We start from the raw sequence: 22,093 nt of genomic DNA, 5'->3' as shown, positions 1-22,093 counted from the left end.
CTATTATCTTTGGTTGTTTGTTTTTTTAGAAAATTTTGTTTTTACTTTTATTTATCCAGGCAGGACAGATAAAGAACAGGATTTTAATTTACAGATGTGGCCTGGAAAAAGGCAAAGCCTTTCAAGAAAAGAAAGAAAGAAAGAAAGAAAATTGAACAGAATCAGAAAAATACCGCACTCGGAAATATGAAACTCTAAAATCACTGCATTGTGCAAAAGCAGCATTTATCTTTAAAATGGTAATTAAGATATTTTTTTAAATCTGCTAGTTGAATAAAAGTTTTAACCTTTCAAAACCTGGAATCCACATCCGTCAACATCCCATTTTGGGTTTTATTACTACAGTAGTTAGTTCTGCTTAACTGGGGCTCTGTCAAAGAGAAATAAAAAGGTCTTCAGAGGTTAAATCTCCTTCTGCTGCAGCAGCAGCAGCCGTGTCTCACTGCCGTCTGTTTCTCTGTGGGCAGCAGAAGAGCGCCGTACTCGTTAAAAAGAAACAAAAACCTGATCTTTTGTCTGTTAAACTGCCTTTGTAGGGCGTTGTTCGCGTTAAGACAGCCCAATGGGGACACTTGCTATCAGTTTGAAACATTTTTCAATGGTTTTTTGATCCTGGAAGTCCAAATCTGTGAATATCTCGCTAGCTTAGCTTCGTTTAGCTGAAGTGTTTTTGCTCAAACTACCAAGAAGTTGTAGTGATCACTTCATGATATGCAATCTAGTAGAATATTCATCTGAAATAATGAGCTTGAAATATAAAGTGCTGATCATAATAATAATAAGAAAGTGTCTATAAGCACTTAATTTAAGAAAAATGTGCGTCCAGTGTTGAACTTTTTCTTTGGTTGCACAGACCCAGAAGAAGGGTTCAGCATGAAGGTTACGTCCCTGGACAACCATTACAGCTCAGGTGCAACCCGGTAACGGTCTAGCTATGGCAGATCTCTCCCATTGGCTACAGGAGGGCTGCAGCCACAGGCTCTGCTGCTGACCTCACGAAGATTCACGAAACAACCTGCCATTTATTACAATTCAGGTCGTTAAGAGCCCTAATTTCACAAAAAGTGCAGCGACTCAGCTCCCAAAGAAACAGGTCTGGAGCGCTGGAGAGGCCAGATCGCAGAGGTCGGACATGTTCACATGTGGAGGTTCCTTTCACTCCTATAAAGTTACAGAAGACGCTGGCGGTCGAATCGGACAAATGGTTCCTAAATGCGGCTGTTCCTGCAGCTCACCGCCCCTCCAGGGGATGGATCAAATGCAGAGAACACATTTCACACACAAAGGAGCGTGACAGCTAATGGGAATTTAACTTGAAGTTTAATTTTAAATACGTGTAGCCAACAGCAAAATCCAGCCTTGGATGTACTTAAAATACGTGCAACGAAGCAATCTGCATCTTGGCTCCACCATTACATGTTGCCAACATAAATTTCCATCACTTTTTGTGCTGGTCGAGCCCAGTCTCAGTAAAATGCGTACAAATGCCACGATTTGGGAAATACCGTGTATAATATACGCCAAAACCGGTTTTTGCGTGCATATAATACGCGCGGTCCTAAACTTGTTAAAGTCTGTTTTCCACGTTTGACACGTCCCCTGGTGGAGCCGTGAGCATCACAGACAGCCCCACAAACGAACAATTTGATTTTCTAACCCTAACCATAACCGTAATCCTAACCTTAACCGGGAACGACGTCATTTAGAAAAGAGCCGGAGGATTTCTGACCACGTGATCAAAATGAAACCTAAAAAGCGTGTATATTGTACGCCGGCGCAACCTATCCTCTACCATTGTGTATCATATGCATGCAAAAAGCGTGTTTGGCGTATATTATACACGGTATTTCAGAGTGCAAAGTCGTGGCATATATACGCATTTTACTGCGACCGGGTTGGCTGGTCGCACACAAAGACGTGCCAATACCATTATCCAAATAATAAATCAAATATCCAATACTGATCGAGGTAAAACATCCAATTTTTTATCAACTCATCAACCACGGGATGGGGCCTGATTTCCAATCCCGTGATCGGATCTGGACATTCCTAAAAGAAAGTGTATTAAGCAAAAGAAAGCAGTGTTCTCTGTCAATCCTCAGAAAAAATAAAATAAAACTTACAGTTTTTATTCAATGCACTTTATAAGTACATCTAAAACAAACAACAACAAAAAAAGCATGGAGATGTGGGTCCACTTTTAGTTCTTGTCATGACTTGGCAGGCTCTAGTCCCTTTAATTGCCCTTCTTTTAGTGTCTAGAGTTGATGCTGAATCTTTTTTCCTCAGTTGTTTTCTGTTTCTCTACAGGTGCTCAGACTTATTGGCAGGTTCTTTAGGAGATCATGTTTCATCAAAAGAGGTGAATGAAGGGCAGCTATGTAAAAGCAGCTGCAGTGCATGCTGACATGGCAACAATTATCCAGGAGAAAAAAACAAGCCTTTTCAGATCTGAGCTGACAGACAGTAAAACAACGAATATCAGTACAAGAATAGTGTCCCCACTGTGAAACATGAAGAATGTCTGTTTATGGTCTGAGGTCATGTTAACACACATGATGGGGGTGTCTTTTATCTGTCCTTTTTGTCTTCTATCATCCAAAAGTTGTTCGTATGTGACTAGTTGGAAGTCACTTTCTAGGAGGCCGATCTAAATTCTAAGTAGTAAATGTTAAAGAAAAAAAAACATCCCATCTAGGAAAGAAACTTGAAAATCAAACATTCGGCAGAGATTGTAGACAGAGTGTAAAACAGGTACAGGATATTAAGGATTAAATATGACATTATTTTTGTTTAGACCTATTCAATTAATATATAATATATATTTTGATTGTGTTAAAATCTATTTAAATTCAATGACTAATTGTGATTGTTATGGGTAAGATAACTGTCAAAAAGAAATGTATACATAAAAAAATAAATAAAAATAAATGTAAAAAATGTGCACAACTTTCCATATGAATGCAACATTTGTATTTGTGTTTAACATGTCTGTTCTAAATATAATTTTTGAAAAAAATTCAACTTTCTTTTGTCTTGAATACAACATTTCCTCTGTTAACTTACTGTCAAAGTAACATTGATACAGCAAAGTATGCATGTGTACTGAAGCCCATTTATTAAACCAAGATAGAATACTACGTTTTAGTAGTACTACTTAATTTTTAGAATTGATATTATAGCGGGTCAATTATCTTGTTTGCTTTGTTAAATTAAAAAAAAAAAACTGTAACTAAAAGCAGCGATCTCTGGCTGCATTTTGTTGTTGCCAGGTGACAACAGCTGATTGTGTAAACAATGCACCCACAGATTGTTTAAGACCCAAAAGTGAAGCAACATATTCCAGAAAAATCAGAAGGTATGACACCTTTAAGGTTTAAAAAAGTACATGTTGTCAAAAAAGAGATAATAAAAAGAGACTAATGAAACAAAATACCAAAACGCCCAAGCAGGCGTCGTCGCTCTACTGTCTGGTCGACAGCCAGCCTCCCTGGACGTGCTTCACCCAACAGTCGGGATAGGCTCCAGCAGCCCAGTGATCCCAAAAGTGATACAGTGGATTGAGAAATTAGAAAATAAGAAAACCAAGAAAGGTAATAGGTATAGGCTAACTGTCAGTCGACCACAGGGGCCATTAAAAAACAAAAAACACCTCAGTATCAGAATAGCCAACTTTCTTTCTTTTTCTGAATTTTTGTCTTAGCTTTATTCACACCTCCGTGAATGTATTATTTTATTTTATTGTTTTGTTGTTAATAAATTATACTGCCCATGCTCATGATGTCGCTGCTGCAACCTGAGGGTTAGTGGCGATATGTCTTTATATCAACAATCTAAATTTATACAAAATAAATAAAATAACGCTAAAAAAATAAAGTGTTTATCAGTGCCTGGTTGTTATCATTGTGAAGGTGAGTTTTTTTGTCTAAAGTTCTGTCTTTAGTTGTACTCAGTACTCCAGCACACTTTGAATTGATGTTCTGTGACTCAATATAAAAATCTGTGAACCAGTGATGTGGTTTAGAAATGAATTTGTGTTAAAACAAAGAAAAACTGAATTCAAAACAGACACGTCGAATCTAAAACTAAACCTTGAATAGAGACATTACCTTTTGCAAAGAGAAAGCTGGTTATTTTACTAATCTCACAGCATCAATATTGATATTAAAAATCATAGTTTTGCGCAGTACTTTCTGCAGCTGGAACCCTTATGCGATGGAAATATCTTACCTTGTACAATAAGATGCACTTTTGTAGATTTTGGTTTCTTGTTTGTGAGAATGGAGCAAATGTAGGGCCCTTCATCGTGAATGTCAACATTCTGGATCTTGATGCTGTACTCTGTGACTGCTGTGTTTTCCAACAGGATGACTCGAGGATCCAAAGACCACTTCTCCTTCCCTGCGAATAGAATTGTGGTGCGATTGAGCCAGGCCACTCTTGAAACTTTGCTGTCAACACTGCATCTGGAAGGAAAAAGAGAGAGAAAAAGAAGTTGAAAAAAAAATATCCCAGACTAGCTAAAAGCTAAAGTTGCAATGGTGGTGTTTTCTTCTAATTCACCCCTTACCTCTGCCTATATCACAAATTGGCAATGAGAGTGGCAAATGTTGTGCCTTTCCCCGCTTTATTTCTCTCAACCACCCACCCTCTTTTCCATTTGACATGTGGATAAAAATGTTCACCAAGTACCTGCATGAAATTCAAAGGGGATAACTACCATACCAAATAATGGTTGAGATCGTTCATATCCAGACACTCTCATCACCAATGGAGGCGCCAGTACACGTGATAAAGCCAAGCAGTAACAACCCGCACAAGTCAACCTTCAAACAGGACTCCATATCTTTATTCCATTTGTTTTTTATGAGGAAGAGACGGAAAAATGCTGTGAGAAAAAGCATGAAGTTGTGACGTAGCATGTTACACGCTCCCTGCTCTGCTCCATATTAATACATACGCTGGGGACGGGTTTTTTACACTAAATATGTAAGCATAAAAAACCTTTCAATATGTTACATTAAGGTTTTTATAATTTTATAGCATATCCTACTTTTATATCTTGTTATTGACATATTTATGGATAGATTGTTACATTAACCCACATGGAACTCCAGACCACCAGTAATTCATGCTCCAAAGACCTAATCAGTGACATTGACCACTCAAACCTTAGATTTTGTAAAGATGACCATATAAGGTGTTAAGGCCTTTCTTGATTAACTCTCACCTGACAAACATTGACCCGGAGCAACATAATGCCCACCTTCAATGTATATATGGGGACTCCCTTTAATAAGCTCTTTGCCTGTCATGATGAAGATCCAGAGTATGTACTCTGATGCGAATCTGATCCAACTTTTTATTAAAAAGACTCAATTTTCAGTTGAGTTTTTTGGTCACTTTCTTCCTGATCAGCGAACATGCCCGAGGTGAGGGTTTACTCCGTGCCAACGGTCCCCCCCACAACTCAGAGGCAAATTTATAAGGAACTCCTTCTGCTCTGCAGAAAATATGTCATAGAAAACAACACAAGCTTTTTTGTTTTTGACTAAAAACAGGACAATCAGAGTGGAACTTTAACAATCTTTGAAGCCAGTTTATCGTCTGCTGGATTTCTGGCAGGAACTCCTGACACTCTTCATCCCTAACGTCACTAACTCCAGCTGTATTTAAGATGTTTTTTTACGATACCTCACCTCCCAGTCTATTAGCTAACATCCAATAGTATTAAGCCCACGTCCATTAAAAATGACTGGTCTTTCCTGTTTGTTGATTCCAGTTTTCTTCCATCCTTACATCTTGGATCATCTCCACCTTTTGGACACCACTGACTACTTCACCACACCAGTTCCTGAACTTCATCGCCCTCATTCAGAAATCAATAAACTGTTTTCTCCTCACCAAGTGGCTTCCTTCTCTTTTCATCAAGACAGGAGCAGCAAAAGAGCAGTAATGTCACTATGAATGAGTTACAAGTGCTAACATCTGTGTCACCAAAGGCAAACAACAAAAAGGTAATGAGGTCTAAGGGTCAGCAGCAACCATTAAGTCTGCAAGGAAACACACACTTTCCATTGGAATAAATAGTTGCTTACTTCAAAGTTGAGTTCAATCCTCAGTCTTTGTCAAAGAAAAGGGTTAGTTTGTCTGGTTTATAAACAGAACGCCTTCTCTTTTAGTAAAGTATGCCAGGGTTTTCAATCAGAGATATTATCAGGTATGTTGTGACAAATTATTTATTTTCATTTACCATTGCCAGAATATCAGCTCTGGATTCATCCAAACAGACTCAAGTTTTACATAGAATAGGTAGAAAGATGCTACAAAAAATGATGCTCCTTTATGTTTATTTGATCTTATTTAAGAAGTTTTGATAAGTATGACTGCATACTGTTAATACAGAAGGTTTAATTCAGTACTCTTTTTAGTACTTTAAAAAAACATACTGTAGGTACATCTACTTCGCCTGGACAGTCACCTTTAATAATTTTCTCATAATTCCCCCAGGGCTTGTAAGGATTGTGCTGTGTAGATTGCTTTGTTTGATCTCAATTTTGTTTTTCTCTTTTGTGTTCTTCTAATTTGTTTGGTTACTCCCTCTCATAGTCTTACCTGGATTCATTTGGTAATTGTCCACAGCTGCTTGTAGTTTAGTCAGTCATCTTTGTGTTTCGTTGTCTGGTTTTCATTTATTTGTCAGGTCATTTGCTTTGTCACCTTTATCGTTTTCCTTTTGTTCATTGTTTTGTCTGCGGTTCAGATGTTCAATGAAATTTCTGTCACCTAGCCTGGTATCCTGTACTTTGGGTCCTAAACCACCGAATCCTGACAAGCCAATTTAATTTGATAAAAAAACATTTACTTCAGGGTACAATTGAATGCTATTGAAATATAAGAAGGAAAGACCAAGATACACAAAATATGTCTTCTCTAAAATATAAGTCTTAGCGATTGCAGTGAACAAAGCATAGGTGGATGTCAGAGGGAATGAGAAGCTGTTAAAACGGAGCACTGGAAGTAACAGTGAAACAGTAAAACAAAGAAGACCAGAGGGAGAAATATATGACCGATCAAAAAAAAACTCACACACACAAACTCCTGTAGAATTTTTAAGAAAGAACTCTAAAGATTTCCGTTACTGAAAATGCACTTCCATCGTGTCCTTGTCCATTCAGTGCCATGGCCACTGTTGAACTTTTACCAAAAAAAAAAACAAGCAAACAAAAAAAACTGTTGTGATTTTAAAAGCTTTGAGCTCTGGTGGTTACCATTTTCTCCTAGATAAGACTAACAAGATTAAAACATGGTCATAGTGAACACACCCTAGCCTCTATTTTAAGGACAGCAGCCCAATGGATCATTAAGGCCAGTTTATAATCAACCAGTCATATGGCAGTGAGCATTTAGGCATGTAGACATAGTCAAGCCGATCTGTTACAGTGCAAACTGAGCATCAGAAGGGAGAAGAAAGGTGATTTAAGTGATTGTTGGAGCCAGACGGGGTGGTCTGAGAATTTCAAAAACGGCTTTTCTACTGGGATTTTCCGACACAACAATATCGTGGGTTTACAGAGAATGGTCCGAAAAAGATAAAATGTCCAGTGAACGGAAATGTCTTGTTGATGCCAGAAGTCAGAGGAGAATGGACAGACTGGTTCCAACTGATTAAAAGGCAACAGTAACTCAAACAACTGGTCACAAGTGATGTCTGCAGAAGAGCATCTCTGACCTTTAGGCAGATGCGATACAGCAGAAGAACACACCGGGTACCATTCCTGTCAGCTAAGAACAGGAAACTGAGGCTACAATTCACGCAGAATCACTAAAACGGGACAGTAGAAGATGGAAAAACATTGTCTGGTCTGATGAGTCTTGAATTCTGCTACAACGTTCAAATGGTAGAGTCAGAATTTGGAGTCAACAACAAGAAATCATGGATCCATCCTGCCTTGTATCAACGGTTCAGGCTGGTGGTGGTGGTGTAATGGTGTGGGGGATATTTTCTTGGCACACTTTGGTCCCCTTAGTATCAATTGATCATGATTACAACACCACAGCCTACCTGAGTATTGCTGATGACCATGTTTATCTCTTTATGACCACAGCGTACCATCTTCTGATGCTACTTCCAGCAGGATAAGGCTTCATGTCATAAAGCTGGAATCATCTCAGACTGGTTTCTTGAACATGACAGCTAGTTCACTGGACTCTAATGACCTCCACAGTCGCCAGATCTCAACCCAGTACCTTGTTAAGTCTATTCCACAAGGGATTAAGGGAGTTCTGAAGCCAAAAGGGGGTCCAGCCAGCTAGCAAGGTGTACCTAATAAAGTATCTGATGAGTGCATACACATTATATTGTCATCAGTATAAACATGGATTTGGGATTTGGCTTGGTTAGAAACACAAACTTGACAATTGCTGGAACAAATATACACATTACTACAAATTGGCAACATGAGACAGAAAGAGAGGATAACACAGGTGGGTTGAATGATGAGGAACAGCAGGTCCTCATGACATGTAAAAAAACAAAATTAAACATTTTCTCTTTCACATTAAAGTTGGCTTGCAAGCACACTTTGTAAGGAGAATCCATACACACTTCATGCACCCTCTTTATGTCCTGCCCAGCCAATGAACCCACAGGTTGTGTGCCTCTTGTAATGGACATGTTTTGCTTTTACAATCAGGGTTGTTAAATACTCCTTTAAGTGTGTTACTATAAACCCCTTTTGTAATTAAACTTTATTTTTTGAGTTTAGGCTGCTCGGACTGGACGAGAAGTGGGATGACAGAGAGGGAAGCAGGGGTGTTAAGGTAAGAGATAAGTTGGATGTCATAAATAAATTGCATGCATTGCTGCTCATGCACACACACCATCATACAGTATCCACACACTACTTACAAGTTTTAAGTATGTCTAAACACATTTTTGGTATCTGTAGTATAGGACTTGTGTCACAAATTGCATCAACTGATATTTCCTCAGGTGCACAGACACTATATTACCAAAAGTTTTGGCTCACCCTTCAAAATGATCAGAATCAGCTGTCCTAATCACTTGGCTCTGGCACAGGTGTATAAAATCAAACCCTCAGACATGCAGACTATTTTTCATTAAAAAATTGGGGAAATTAGGGGCTGCTCTCAGGAGCACAGTGAATTCCAGCATGGAACTGTCATAGGACGCCACCTGTGCAACAAACCCCAGCACACAGAGGAGCAGTTTAGGCGACTTCCTCTAGAGACAGGAAACATGAAGGGATGGGTGATAAAACCATTTCTCCAAAACGGGAAACATGAGCAAGGGGGATGAATAGAAAACATGAAGCGTGGTCCCAGCGACCCTCCTCAGGAACATGACAGGGAACATGAAAGGGGCAATCCCAGGACCCTCCTCAGGAACAGTGAGTATGGTCCCAGCATTACCCCATGGAACCATGGATGTGACATTCCTCAAAAACCCATCTGACGTGGGACGGCATGGTGTGGATTGAAAGGTCCAGGGTGGTCGGGTCATTCTGTCAGTAACTGGAGGTGTAGGACCAAAAATAGAGAAGACCAGGCTTGGTGGCAGAAACTCAAACATTTAATACATAAACTACAACATTAAAAAACCCATGGAGTAAACAAAAGGTTACAAAACAGAGGAGACGACATGACAATTACCAACTAAAAACACAACTTTTATATAGTTTTAGAACACTTAACAGAAAGGAAAACAACTGCTCATGATTATTAACATGGACCTAAAGTTACTGACAGAGGGACAACTCAAAACATGACCAAGACCATCACTAAAAAAATACAAACTAAGCTGTGTGATCCTCACAAGTCTGGCAACCGAGAACAACAGTGAAGGATGACTTCTCGCTTCCTGTAGCATGAATGGCCTCTGTTTTCAGTGTTGTTTACGAGGATATCAGGTTATAGAAACTTAGTCTGGGTTTCTTGGTGTTGCAACCCACTTGTTTTTCCTGCACGGTTTCTTTATTTCATTTCACCTGGCCATTTTATCTCAAGAACTGCATTAAATCTCAGACACGTCATTCTAACTACGGGGTTTTAAATGAGTGCAGCAAAGTTCTGAAGGACCTGTGTGTGGGAGAGTTCAGCAAGACATTCTTGTTGCTACAGGTAGGCTTCAGACTCTAATTTCCCATAGATATTTTGCAGATCATTTATATTGCTCCATTTTCCAGTATGCATTCACCGATCACCTGCTGTGCTTTAACACTAACTCGTCCAGGTTGTCTGTGAATCCAACTGGCGAGTGACAAGCCAGTGTTTGAGTCAGCGGTGTTGGTGCCAGCTGCACTCAGTGGCACTTGATAGGGTTGAATTTGAACCCTTGTGCTATATCTATACCTAGCTATGTTAACTTTGGGAGTGGGGTCATTTGAACTTTTATTTCAATGATTTTTATTTTCACTGGGGTCCGTGGCAGACATGAAATCCTGTCCACCTTCGAACACATTTGTCATGGGATGGATAACGTGTCAATGTAAGGCTGGGGTTATCTGGACCCCATAAGCGAGCACAAGGGTTAATTCCGTATTGTGAGCATTTTTCTTTTCACAGACAGAATTTTAGGGTCCATCAACCAGGAGTTTAAAGGGTGACCAAACAGGAAAGTTGGAGGCTGACTGCACCCACAGCCAAAATTTGAAAATCCAGTCAGAGGGGCGGGGCTGATGAACAGGACTGTTATCATTACAGGAGCTGCAGATCATGACGTCAGACTTCTAAAACTTACAGGGTTTAACCAATCACAAAATTCAACTGTAATACCTCGATTCAACCTGTGGGGGGCAGCACACACACGTTTTTTTTTCTTTTTTTACTATGTTTTCAAGAATTAAACAAGTTTATTTCAATTTGTCAAAAAATGTGGCAATGACCAACAGACAGCTCTTTTAAAGCCTTTTATAGATGTCAACAGACAAAACAAAAGTTGATTTAGGGCAGGGGTGTCAAACTCAAGTCCTCGAGGGCCGACGTCCTACTGGTTTTCCAGAAATCCTGCCTCATCTGCTGCTGATTACCTGGATCAGGTGTGTTTGGCCAATAAGGAGCTTCAAAGGCAGGTTGGTTGGAAAACATGTAGGACACCGGCCCTTGAGGCCTGGAGTTCGACACCTGTGATTTAGGGTTTGGTTACACTTTAACTATGGTACAATATTTTGACCGAACGCCATGTAAATCTCAAAATCACTTCAACATCAGTAACCACAACCAAAATGAATCCAACTATTAGGTGCTCCAGATTATAAGGTGCAGTCTTGTTTTTTTTTAATAAAAATTAAGGCTTTTAAGTGCGCTGTACAGTATGAGACATACGGTCATCAAATCTTGTGACATTCTCTCAATGTATTTTGCTTGCCGTAGAAGAGTTGGATTTTAATTTGATTTAGTCCCGCTATTTTAATTAAAATATGCGTGCAGCAAAAAAACATGATTTGTAATGACAGTTTAAAAGCTATCAAACAATAATTTTCCTTTCCTGGCAAACCTCTCAACGACTCTGTTAAAAGTTCAGTTTTGTTCATTTATTGTCATGTCACCAAACACGGTGTCCAGTATGTACTCTGGGTAACCATGCACCGTAGCTGTGGCATAGATTATCACAGAGGTCTGAAAGACATGGCTGCTGGTAGAGGTCATTTACCAAAAACAACGAGAAAGCAGCAAGAAACTGAAGGTCATGGCCATAACAGGGAGCTGATAGGAAGGGCTTTCTGGTGACTTAAATAGTTTTTTAGCCATCATAAAGCAGGAAATCAACTGGTGATCCAATCTTTATTTCACAGACCAAGAAAGACTGACTATTAACCCTTTCACAACCCAACCATTACAAAATCAATGAAAAATGTTTTTTTTTTCTGCTCCCTATTGCCTTTAGGGAGTAATGTGCATAATAATTTCAATCAGCAGGTAAAGGGTTAAAAAGTTTAGTCTTCATAGTTTAGTCTAGATCAGGGGTGTCAAACTCAAGTCCTAGAGGGCCGACGTCCTACTGGTTTTCCAGAAATCCTGCTTCATCTGCTGCTGATTACCTGGATCAGTCGTGTTTGGCCAATAAGGAGCTTCAAAGGCAGGTTGGTTGGAAAACATGTAGGACACCGGCCCTTGAGGCCTGGAGTTCGACACCTGTGGTCTAGATTATATGTACATTTCACAATGTCTTTAAGCCAGAATGGTGACTTAACAGGTATTTTTATGAGATTGAGATGACATCCCACACAGTCAGACTTGCTGCAGTTTTTTCCCAGGAAGCCATTTCCCAAACATCCTGGCACACAAGACAAAGCACAGGGAGCTTCATTTCTTGGTTGACATCTAACAAACATGCATGACGGGGAAAAAAATAACCAGCAGGGCCTGAAACAGAAGCCTATCTGTTCCCACAATTGTCAATTTTTCTAGGTTGGAGAGAGCCAGATTAATCTGTGATACAGCTGTCCATCATCCCGTACAATCAGTTTTCTTTATCTTTCATTAGTGTGATATACTACGGACAGCAACAGCCAAATTCTATCCTCAGGGTGTTGGGGGACACTCCAGCTTTTGCTGCCTTTTCCATTTCCACAATCACAAGGAGAAAGGTGGCAGCAGGTGCGATATGTTCTGTACGTGGACTGAAGGAAAAGCATGATCCATCATCTCAATGATGGTGTTTCAAAATGATGTCCCTTGGACTATAAAGCAGCGATGTATTTCTCTCCTGACATCTGGCACAAGTTCAAAATGCACTTTCATTTGAAAGGCTGGGTCTGCAGCAACTGTGTCCCAACTAAATACACTGTATGAAGCAGATGGATCTGCGGGGGTGAAGATGTTTAACGCAATTACCACCATTGTGACACATGGGTAAAACGAGTTCATGTGTATTAATAGCACAGGGAAATGTACATTAAAATCTGCATATGGAGTAGAGATTGGTTGACTTTCTGAACCTCAGATTGATGCCTTCATGCCTGATTCATTTCACTTTGTGAGGCATTTAAAGTTTGATCAGATGAAAGACTTTAATATGGAGAAAAAATAGTTCCATCAAATTTGTGTGTGCATAATTCTTGATTTCTAACTCCAATTCACATGTTCAAAAATTACCTAATACACACACACAAAACTACACTGTAAATATTAGTGTGGTAACAAAACCTCATATAGGTGTTTCTTAGTTATGCAAACGTACTCCTCACATCGACTGGACTTCTGGACGTGTGTTGTCCTAGAGTTTTTGTTTGTTGAACTGTGTGCCTGCTGCTGCCATGTTTTCCTCCATTTTAAAAACAGTTTCCTCATTAACCTCCAGATCTTCAGAATATTCCTCCAGCTTATCATGACCTTAGTTCTGTGTTCTGTAAGGTTTGTGCCAAGTCTCTGCCACCATGGCTGCACCATAGATCTCCACTGTGGTCTCAATCATCTAAGGGTCACGTCTACCCTTTGTCTCTTACAGAAAAGGAGGTCATGGGGGAGTACCTACAAGAGAGTCTCCATCCCCCTTCTTCTCTGTCAGGGTCCTCTTCTTCATGGGCAAGTGGGTTGGGGTATACAGCCTTGCATTGACTACAAGGGGTTGAAAAACACCAATGTTCAGAAGACTCATCCCCTCTTCTGTTACACACCGCCTTTGATCTGGTTAAGGGGGCTAAGATCTTCACCAAACTAGACCTGCTTAATGCATACCATCTGGTTCAAATTGGGGAGGAGGATAAGTGGAAGACTGAATCTAACACATTAGGTCTGTGCCTTGGTGTGAGTTTGAGTCTTAGTGGAGGTCTGGGTCTTGGTGTGGGTTTGGGTCTTGGTGGAGGTCTGGGTCTTGATGCGGGTTTGGGTCTTGGTGCGGGTCTGGGTCTTGGTGTGGGTTTGGGTCGTAGTGTGGGTTTGGGTCTTGATGCGGGTCTGGGTCTTGGTGTGGGTTTGAGTCTTGTTGCGGGTCTGGGTCTTGGTGTGAGTTTGGGTCTTGGTGCTGGTCTGAGTTTTAGTGTGAGTTTGGGTCTTGATGCAGGTCTGGGTCTTGGTGCGGGTCTGGGTCTTGGTGTGAGTTTGGGTCTTGATGCGGGTTTGGGTCTTGGTGTGGGTTTGGGTCTTGGTGCTGGTCTGGGTCTTAGTGTGGGTTTTGTCTTGGTGTGGGTTTGGGTCTTAGCAGATTCCTGTAAGTGGCTGGGTGGCTCAGTGGGCTAGGTGAAGGGCTGACACTCAGGAGCCCTGGGTTCGATTCCCAGGGTTGTCCACTGATCCCCAACCAGATTGGGTCCTTAGGGAAGACTCTTGACGCTGCTGCCTAACTGGGTCCCTGTGCCCCTCAAGTACAGGGTTGCGTCAGGAAGGGCATCCGGCGTAAAAACTATGCCAAATCTCTGATGCGAAACAGTGGGTGCTGTTACACTGTGGCGACCCCGAAAGGGTTAAGCCGAAAGTGAACTACATTAGCAGATTCCTGTAAGTTGTGGTTGTCATCTTCCAGCTGAGAAATATGGTGTTCAGTCCAGCAGGACGCAGGACTCCATCCACGTCCGTTTGTAGCTTTACATTTAATTCTTTTATCTCATTCACATCAGACTTGACAGAAGTTGTCCAACTCTTAATGTTTCAATAGTAGCTTTTTGCAGAGACCCTTGCATGGTGGACAGCCCTCTTGTGTCTGCCATTTGGCTCGGGCTAGCAGATTTAGGTTTAGCCCCATCAGTTCCAGCACTTTATTTGACCGCCCCGGTCGATAGCATTTCCAAAAAAAAAAAAAATAATTGTAAAATCAAAACACTTTTGACCTCTTTCTGTATGGATTTGTGATAATAAAGCAGGAATTGACAAAAAAAAATAATAAGAAGGCTCCTGCGGGAGATTTCAGGTCAAACGGCCATCTTGCTCAGTGCACTCATGTGAACTCCACCCTTTGTAAAAAAAAGCAAAAACAGAACCAACATTGTGGTACAGAAGATGATGGTTCTAACCTGAAATTTACCCAATATTATTTAATGAGACCAACAGAAAAAGAAGCTAAAAGCAGAGAATCCAAACAGCAGAATATCACTGTAAGTGACTACAGTCCAGATGCTTTTGATGTACATTTCACTGACCAATCAGTCTAAATCTGACAGACTAATTGCTCGAGAAACTCTTAGCATGACCAATTCTGGTTTCTTTTCCACCCCCACAAAATGACACAGTCAAAGTAAAATGTCAAATGATGTGGAAAAAGTTGTGTTCATCCTTAATAATAAAAACATTTTTTAAAAAGTCCTGGTACTTTGACTACCACACAACATTTGACTGGCTTTCTAGTTCAGCCAGGCAATGAACTTTCACACTTTTAAAGGTCTTCTATCAGAAACATGACTAACATTCATCTGTGTAATGATAGAGTCTAGCATCTATTTCCAGTGGTTTCCTAATTTCGAGCTAAATGTAAGAAATGTAAGGTTAATTACTTTATAAAACCTGCATTCATAACAGGACACAGAAATCCCACTTAGCACAGGCTGGAATTAACATTTTTATTTTAAATAACCTTCTTTTCATAATAAAGGTTTTAAAAATCGACTATTTTATTTGTTGTGTTGAATGTAGATTAAACTGAGATGAAAATGACAAATGTATTCATAAATCTTAACAGAAAGCATGTGAAATTTCCATTATAATCTATGCAATTTTCTCAATGGTTTCTTAGCACATTTTAATATGAGTATAGACTCACACTATACTGTTTGTTAATAATTTATCGTCTTAAATTGAGTTCAGGTTCTGACTTTAAGTCACACTCCAAAAATATATTTTTATCTGTTGTAAAATCATTCCTAGTCTTTTTTTCATTATGATTATGCCGTTTTTAGCAAATATCTAAACGCCTGTCGTCCCAGGAGCTCATTAGATAATGAGATAATGTGATTATAATCATCTTTATTTGGCATTCAGTTAAAAGTAAACTCCATGTTGTTGATGTTTTACTGTAAATCATATTTTATAATGAATTATTCATTTGAAAGTTGATGTTAGAATTTTGTTTATAGTGCCTAAATTATGCTAATCTTAAGCATGAGATATTACCTTTATCAAACTAAATAACAAATTCTGAAATATTAGTTTTTTTCGTGTACTCTTTTCCTACTATAAATTAAGACGAATCCATCTCTGAGCCTGTCGCTCCTGCCGTCAACCTCGAGCCGGCCTCTGCACCATGTCTGCCCATGACAACAAACACCTGAACTTCTGCAGATGGATGTGCATGCTGTCTATCTGCCAGCCACTATTAGAAGCCACAATTTGAAGCTAAACTGTATTGTGTATTTAAAATGAAAGCATTTTGCTAGCACTGCTAGTTCTGCAGAGAAAGTGGGTGTTTGCGTTAACCTGGGGGGAGGTGCAGGGAGCACAGACTCTTCCTGGAAGAGGCTGTTCTCACTTGTCTACGTCACATTGTGAGGATCTGGATTGGGAGGGGCTGGTGCTCAGAGCATGGCTTTTTAGAGGAATACTCAGAAATGCCTGAATGGATCAAAAAACACATCGGGGTTGTTTTTTTCTGAGGAATGAACATTATTATACACTTAAAAGCTCAAAAAGTCAAGAGAATCTGGCCACAAAGAAAAAATATGGTGCTCGAAAATTAATAGCCGGAAGTTGCAAAAAAAACAAAAAACAAAATTTGCAGCCGAAATCGGATGTCCGCGCCCAGAACCCCCCATTTTAAGATTTTGACCTTTTTACCGTTTCTTCTCTCTTTTTTCAACCATTTTTTTTCAAAATTTTCTCTGTGACACTCTCTGTCACAGAGAAAAAATGGCTTTTCTACAGCTCTGATCGGCTGATTTACAGAGAAAAAAAACAGCATTTTGCCAGTAAACACGTGTAGTTATAGAAATTTGAACAATTGTTACTATTGCCTTAAAATTAATATAACGATTAACATTCTTTGTCCCATTTGAAGCATATCTTGCACACTAAACTGTTCGACAGTTACAATTTAATCGCATTTAAAAGCTTAAAAGCTGAAAGTTCTGAAATGTTTTTAAAATATCCATTTTGAAAGGGTTTCCTAAAGTTTAGGAAATTTCCGCATACGTAACCAGCTAAAGCTCCAAAATTTCCGCTTCTGGCTACAGATTGATTCTAGCACCATTTTGCATGTGACCAAAGGCCCCCTCAAGAAAGTTGATTTTGTATTGTATAGCCCAGGGGTCGTCAACCTTTAAAAAGCCATTTGGGCTCATTTTCTACTGATCTAAACCAAGAAGAAGTCTTATTTTGAAACTCCCCTGGATTTGTCACAATGTACTAATAAATATTTACTCGAATTACGAAGATTTCTCCGTATTGAATTACTATCAAGTTAGGCAGAAAGGACTTTTGTGTTTTAACCATCATGCAACTGTGTGTAAAGTTGCTAAAGTAAAATTTTGGGCTTTAGTTTTAACCTCACACTTTTTTTGTCCTGTCCAACAAATGAACACAAAGATTATAAGTCTGTTAAAATAAACCCTTTTTCTAACTGAAGCTGAACTTTATTTATTGAGTTTTAGCGGCTCAGATTGGGCGAGATGTGGGGAGATAGAAAGGGAAGGGGAGGTAGGAAAGCAGATGATGAAACATGAGATAAGATGAATGTCATAAGTAAATTGGATGTGTTGGAGCCATACACACACCTACACACACACCATTACACCGTATCAACACAACCACTTACACGTATTAAGTATATCTGTACAAATTTACAGTATTTACAAAGTACTTGTGTCACAAATCGCTGTGACGGATATTTCCTCGTGTACACAGACAGGCATACCCAACATTCTTGGAGGCATGTCTAAGAAAACATCCACCATCCCTGAGTTTACATAAAGTGAATGATCAGGTGAGTTGAATGACTGTTTCCTTGATCACATTGAACCCTCCAGAACTTAAGATCAGACATTTATATCTTTCCAATACAGATTCAGGTTATTAAGGTAGTAACAATAAATCACATGGCTATGTAAGTAGATATAACATTATTCCAGACTTTGACATGCATATACATGATTCATTATCAAAATTCAGAATAAATGTGCAGAATATTTTTCATATTTTTTCATATTTTTCAAAAATCATTAATATCAATCAAGTATCAAACAACAACAAGAATATATATGTATACAGATTATTTTCTATTGGAAGAGTCATTAATGTAAAGGAAGTATCTTTTTTTAATAGAAAAATCATAAAAGAAAATCAGGAAACACAAATAAAAAATGTGTACAGATCATTTTAAATAGAAAAGTCGTCAATATGAATCACGTATTAATAATCACAAATATGAACCAATTATTTTCATTAGAAAAAAAGATTTTTTTTTTTTTTTTTATCATGAGTCACACTTTAGGAATCTATAAATGTTCTATAAACATCAATTCATTTGCTAATTATTTATTCCACCGTTTTCCAATTCATTTTAAGTCTTTCAGTTCTTTTTTTTTTTATTTCTTTATGTTTAACACAAAAAAAGAATAAAGAGTTAAGATAAGAACCCCTATTCCCCAAGCCCTACCCGAGCAGGACACACAGATCCAGTGTGTCCTGACCCCCATTTCTAACACCTGCAAAGTCGGGGAGGTTTTTTTCTTTTTTTTTTTTTATATAATAATCAATTGTACCTGGCCTGTTCTGTCTTGAGTCAACATAACACATTCACACTCAAAGTGCATCAAGCCAGTAGGATCCATGTGAAAAGACCATTTTCTCACCTTTGCTAAGAAGGAATCAAGCTAGAACAAGACGATCTCTGTGGAAACATGGCATTCCAGCTGTAGGCTGACCATAGACATCCATTTACTCCAAAGAAACAGGACTTATTCACAAGAATCAATAAAGTTCTTCCTGAGCTTCTTTCCTGTAGTTACATTCTGTTGCTAGAAGCACTAAAAAACTACCACAAAGTCTGTTTTTATAGCTATTCAGCTAAAATGTGTTATTAATAAATAAATAATAATATTTTGGTAGTAATGTTATAACATTTGTAAAAACCTGGTGGTTTTCACCTGTTATGCAGCTTCTATGGAGACAGAACAACCCAAACCACGAGCTCTTTCCATTTGAGTCACAGTGACGGAGTTAGAACAAGATGTTGGCTTCATTTTAAGGTCATAAAATGCCTACTAGCCGCATAAGCTTTAACATTGACGCAGAATACCACAGCCAGCAAAAGGAAAATATGTCTGCTGTTGAAAACTCAAAGACGTTCTATCTGCTGCAGAAAACGACTGATGTGTGCTCATCTTGATAAGCTTTGTCACATCCTCAGGGACACAGGCTGCCAGAGGTACTCCGAGGAGACCAAACGTTGTTGTTGGTGAAGCTGTATACAGATTTATATACTGATTCATCCAGTGTTACATAAAACGTTGAGAACTTCAAACTGAATTTAAATGCACTTTGATCTGAGAGCAATAAACAGGTAAAAAATAGATTTAAAACAGAAATATTCAAGAGTAAACTATTGAATATAGGTTGACAAATTAGCATTTTTTAAGGCGAATATGTATGTTCACAAGTCTTTCTGTGATTTTTTTCTTTCTTATTGCAGGATTTACTTTCCATCCAACACAGCTACTGTTAACCATTGGACCAATCTTCTTATACAACATATTCATTTTGAAATGAAGGAAATACAATATCAGTATTCAAAAACACTTGGACTCCTTTTATCAATAACTTTGAATAATATTATATTCTGGAATCCTCCTAAAATTCTTATAATCTTAAATGAAAATGTGATAATTCCACTCAATGCATGGGAAATATTCTATATATATATATTATATACATCCATCTGTTCATTTATTGATTTGGTACCCTTTTTTAATACATACATTTTTTTTCTCCCTGTTTTTTTCTTATTTTTTCTACAATTTGTTAAATAACATTTTAAATAAAAAAACACACAGCTGCAGAAAATGAATCTAAGTTCTCATTGCTCTAAAAATGAACAGCAGACAAGAACAATTAAACATTACTCAGTCTCTTTATACTGCATGTCATTAATACAACTCTTTATTTTAGGTTCAAATTTCCCAGTTTTACCATAACAAAAGCACCATTACCATGGAGCCGAGAGTGCTTTTTGCTTTACAAAGGCAGCAGTGAATTTAATTGGGCTTTTTATAAAGAAGACATTTTTTATAATGGACAGCCTAAGTACTGTGGTCGTGCTGTCAGTTTGCACACATGAAGATCTTTGTATTGCAATCCAGTTTTATTTGTTTCCATAATCAGAATTAAACACATTTCTTGCTCCTTTTTCAGGGATTTATTTTTTCTTTTACTTCATCAACTAGCTTGCTGTTCGCTGCAGCACTGCAGCACCATCTGCTGAGAGGGGACGGCAACCAAAAATCAATTACTTCATATTTGAAAGTTGAATTTTGAGGTAAAGTATCTCAAAACATAACATTGTCAGAAGGCTAAATATTTTATTAGTTTAAAAAAAGAAAATTTTGGGGCAGTACCATCATAAGATTTATTAACAAGAATGACATTTCAGTTATTTTATGAGCTGTTTTTTGGCTGGGCTATCAGTGATTATTAATATCAGAGTAAAATGTCATAAATATATCAAAGGACAACTACTTAATGTTCTAGTTATTGCTTAAGATTTTAAATATCTGCTCTTTTTGTTTGTATCTATACAAACTGAAGATCACTTTATTTGAAACTGAACTTTAAAATATATTGGTGTCAAATTTGATTAAAAAAGCTTTATGACCTCAATATTTTGTCTTCACCTATTTTTTTGTTTCCATGTCTCATATATATGTTGGGTTAAAACACATAAATGCTTAGTTTAGGTAAGAATGATGCCAGGTGGAAGTACAGATTGGTCTGACTAGCAAAGCAGCTCCAAACAGAAGGCTGTGACGCTTCCAGCATTTGCTGGTCCAAGCTTCAGGAAGACGGGCTTCTGGATCAGGGTTAAAAAAGGGCGGCACCAATGAGTAACCCGCCTGTCATCAAGCGATGATGTGAAACTCTGAGCTGATGACTAGAAGTTGACCTTTTAGAAGTGATCCAATGTTAACCACAGACTGAACGATTGGGCAACATAAGTAACTGATTTGATCAAACATGAGACGAATAAAACAGCTGTGCAAAGGAAAATGTCAAGATTTTGATCAAATGTGACAAATTTTTAAAAAACATTTAGCTGATTTTGTCTTAAAAACAAACGACTCCAGATGCTTCGATTTGTTTCCTGAAGGAGAAAGTCTGAGAAAGAAACTGACAATTAGGCAAAGGTAGGCGATCGTCTGCCCCCCACACTCTTTTTTTTTTTAGGGTCTGGTGGTTTTTAGAGGACTTGTATGATGAGAAACTGTGACTGTCCAGCAACACTGGCAGAGATTGAATGAGGATTCAGAACAATTTTTGCATAAACTGTTAAAATGAGGCTTTAAAAAATTAAAGTAAAGCGACAAAGAGAAGGCAAGAAATGTGTTGCCACACTTCCAAAAGTACTGGAAGACAGACAACATAGGGTCACATCAAGGAAAGTCAAGAATGAGAAAAGTGACAGAAAGGCAAAGAAAGGGACAAAAAAAAAAACGATAACTTTGACAATATTTCTCTGTTTTTATATCATTTATGCCACTTCATGTGAATATTCTCCTCCTCTTGTTCCTTCATTCAAGTATTTTTCTTTCTTTTACCTTCTTTGGTAAAACCTGATAAATGAAAATAAAAACAGATTATCGTCTTTTTTGCTGTCTAAAACTGAACACGTAAAGGGGTTGCTTGGGGTTGCTATGGCAACTGCAAGATTTGGCAAAGCAACCCCACACCGACGTTAAGTTAATAGTACAAACGCAATCAGAGGTCCTGCGACGCGATTTGAGCAGTGAGGAGTCAAATATCTAAACTTTAGCGAGGTCGTCATCCACCAATCAGGAACTCATCTATGGACATGTGACGTGTTCAGGGACTCAATCAGTCGCCGACCCCGGGAGGCTGGCTGGCAGAGACAGGGAAGCAGCTGCGGCATTGGGGAGGCTCGTATCACCTTTATGATATTTTTCATTATTTTACCGAAACAATAATAATAACAAGA

At 38.6% G+C, this 22,093-nt stretch overlaps 1 protein-coding gene across 2 annotated transcripts in view; it reads right to left on the bottom strand.

The window, feature by feature from the left end:
• The window catches only part of opcml (opioid binding protein/cell adhesion molecule-like), a 163,492-nt gene that overhangs the window by 35,213 nt on the left and 106,186 nt on the right, over nucleotides 1–22,093 (bottom strand). For both annotated transcript variants that reach the window (XM_024261690.2, XM_024261689.2), the window contains one exon: nucleotides 4,231–4,466. In XM_024261690.2, the coding sequence (XP_024117458.1) occupies nucleotides 4,231–4,466 (236 nt within the window). The remainder of the gene's footprint in view (nucleotides 1–4,230; nucleotides 4,467–22,093) is intronic.

Source organism: Oryzias melastigma, linkage group LG14 (assembly GCF_002922805.2).
Source record: "Oryzias melastigma strain HK-1 linkage group LG14, ASM292280v2, whole genome shotgun sequence".
NCBI lineage: Eukaryota > Metazoa > Chordata > Actinopteri > Beloniformes > Adrianichthyidae > Oryzias > Oryzias melastigma.
Note: the sequence above shows the minus strand (reverse complement) of the source record. Positions and strands in the feature narration are given on the sequence as shown.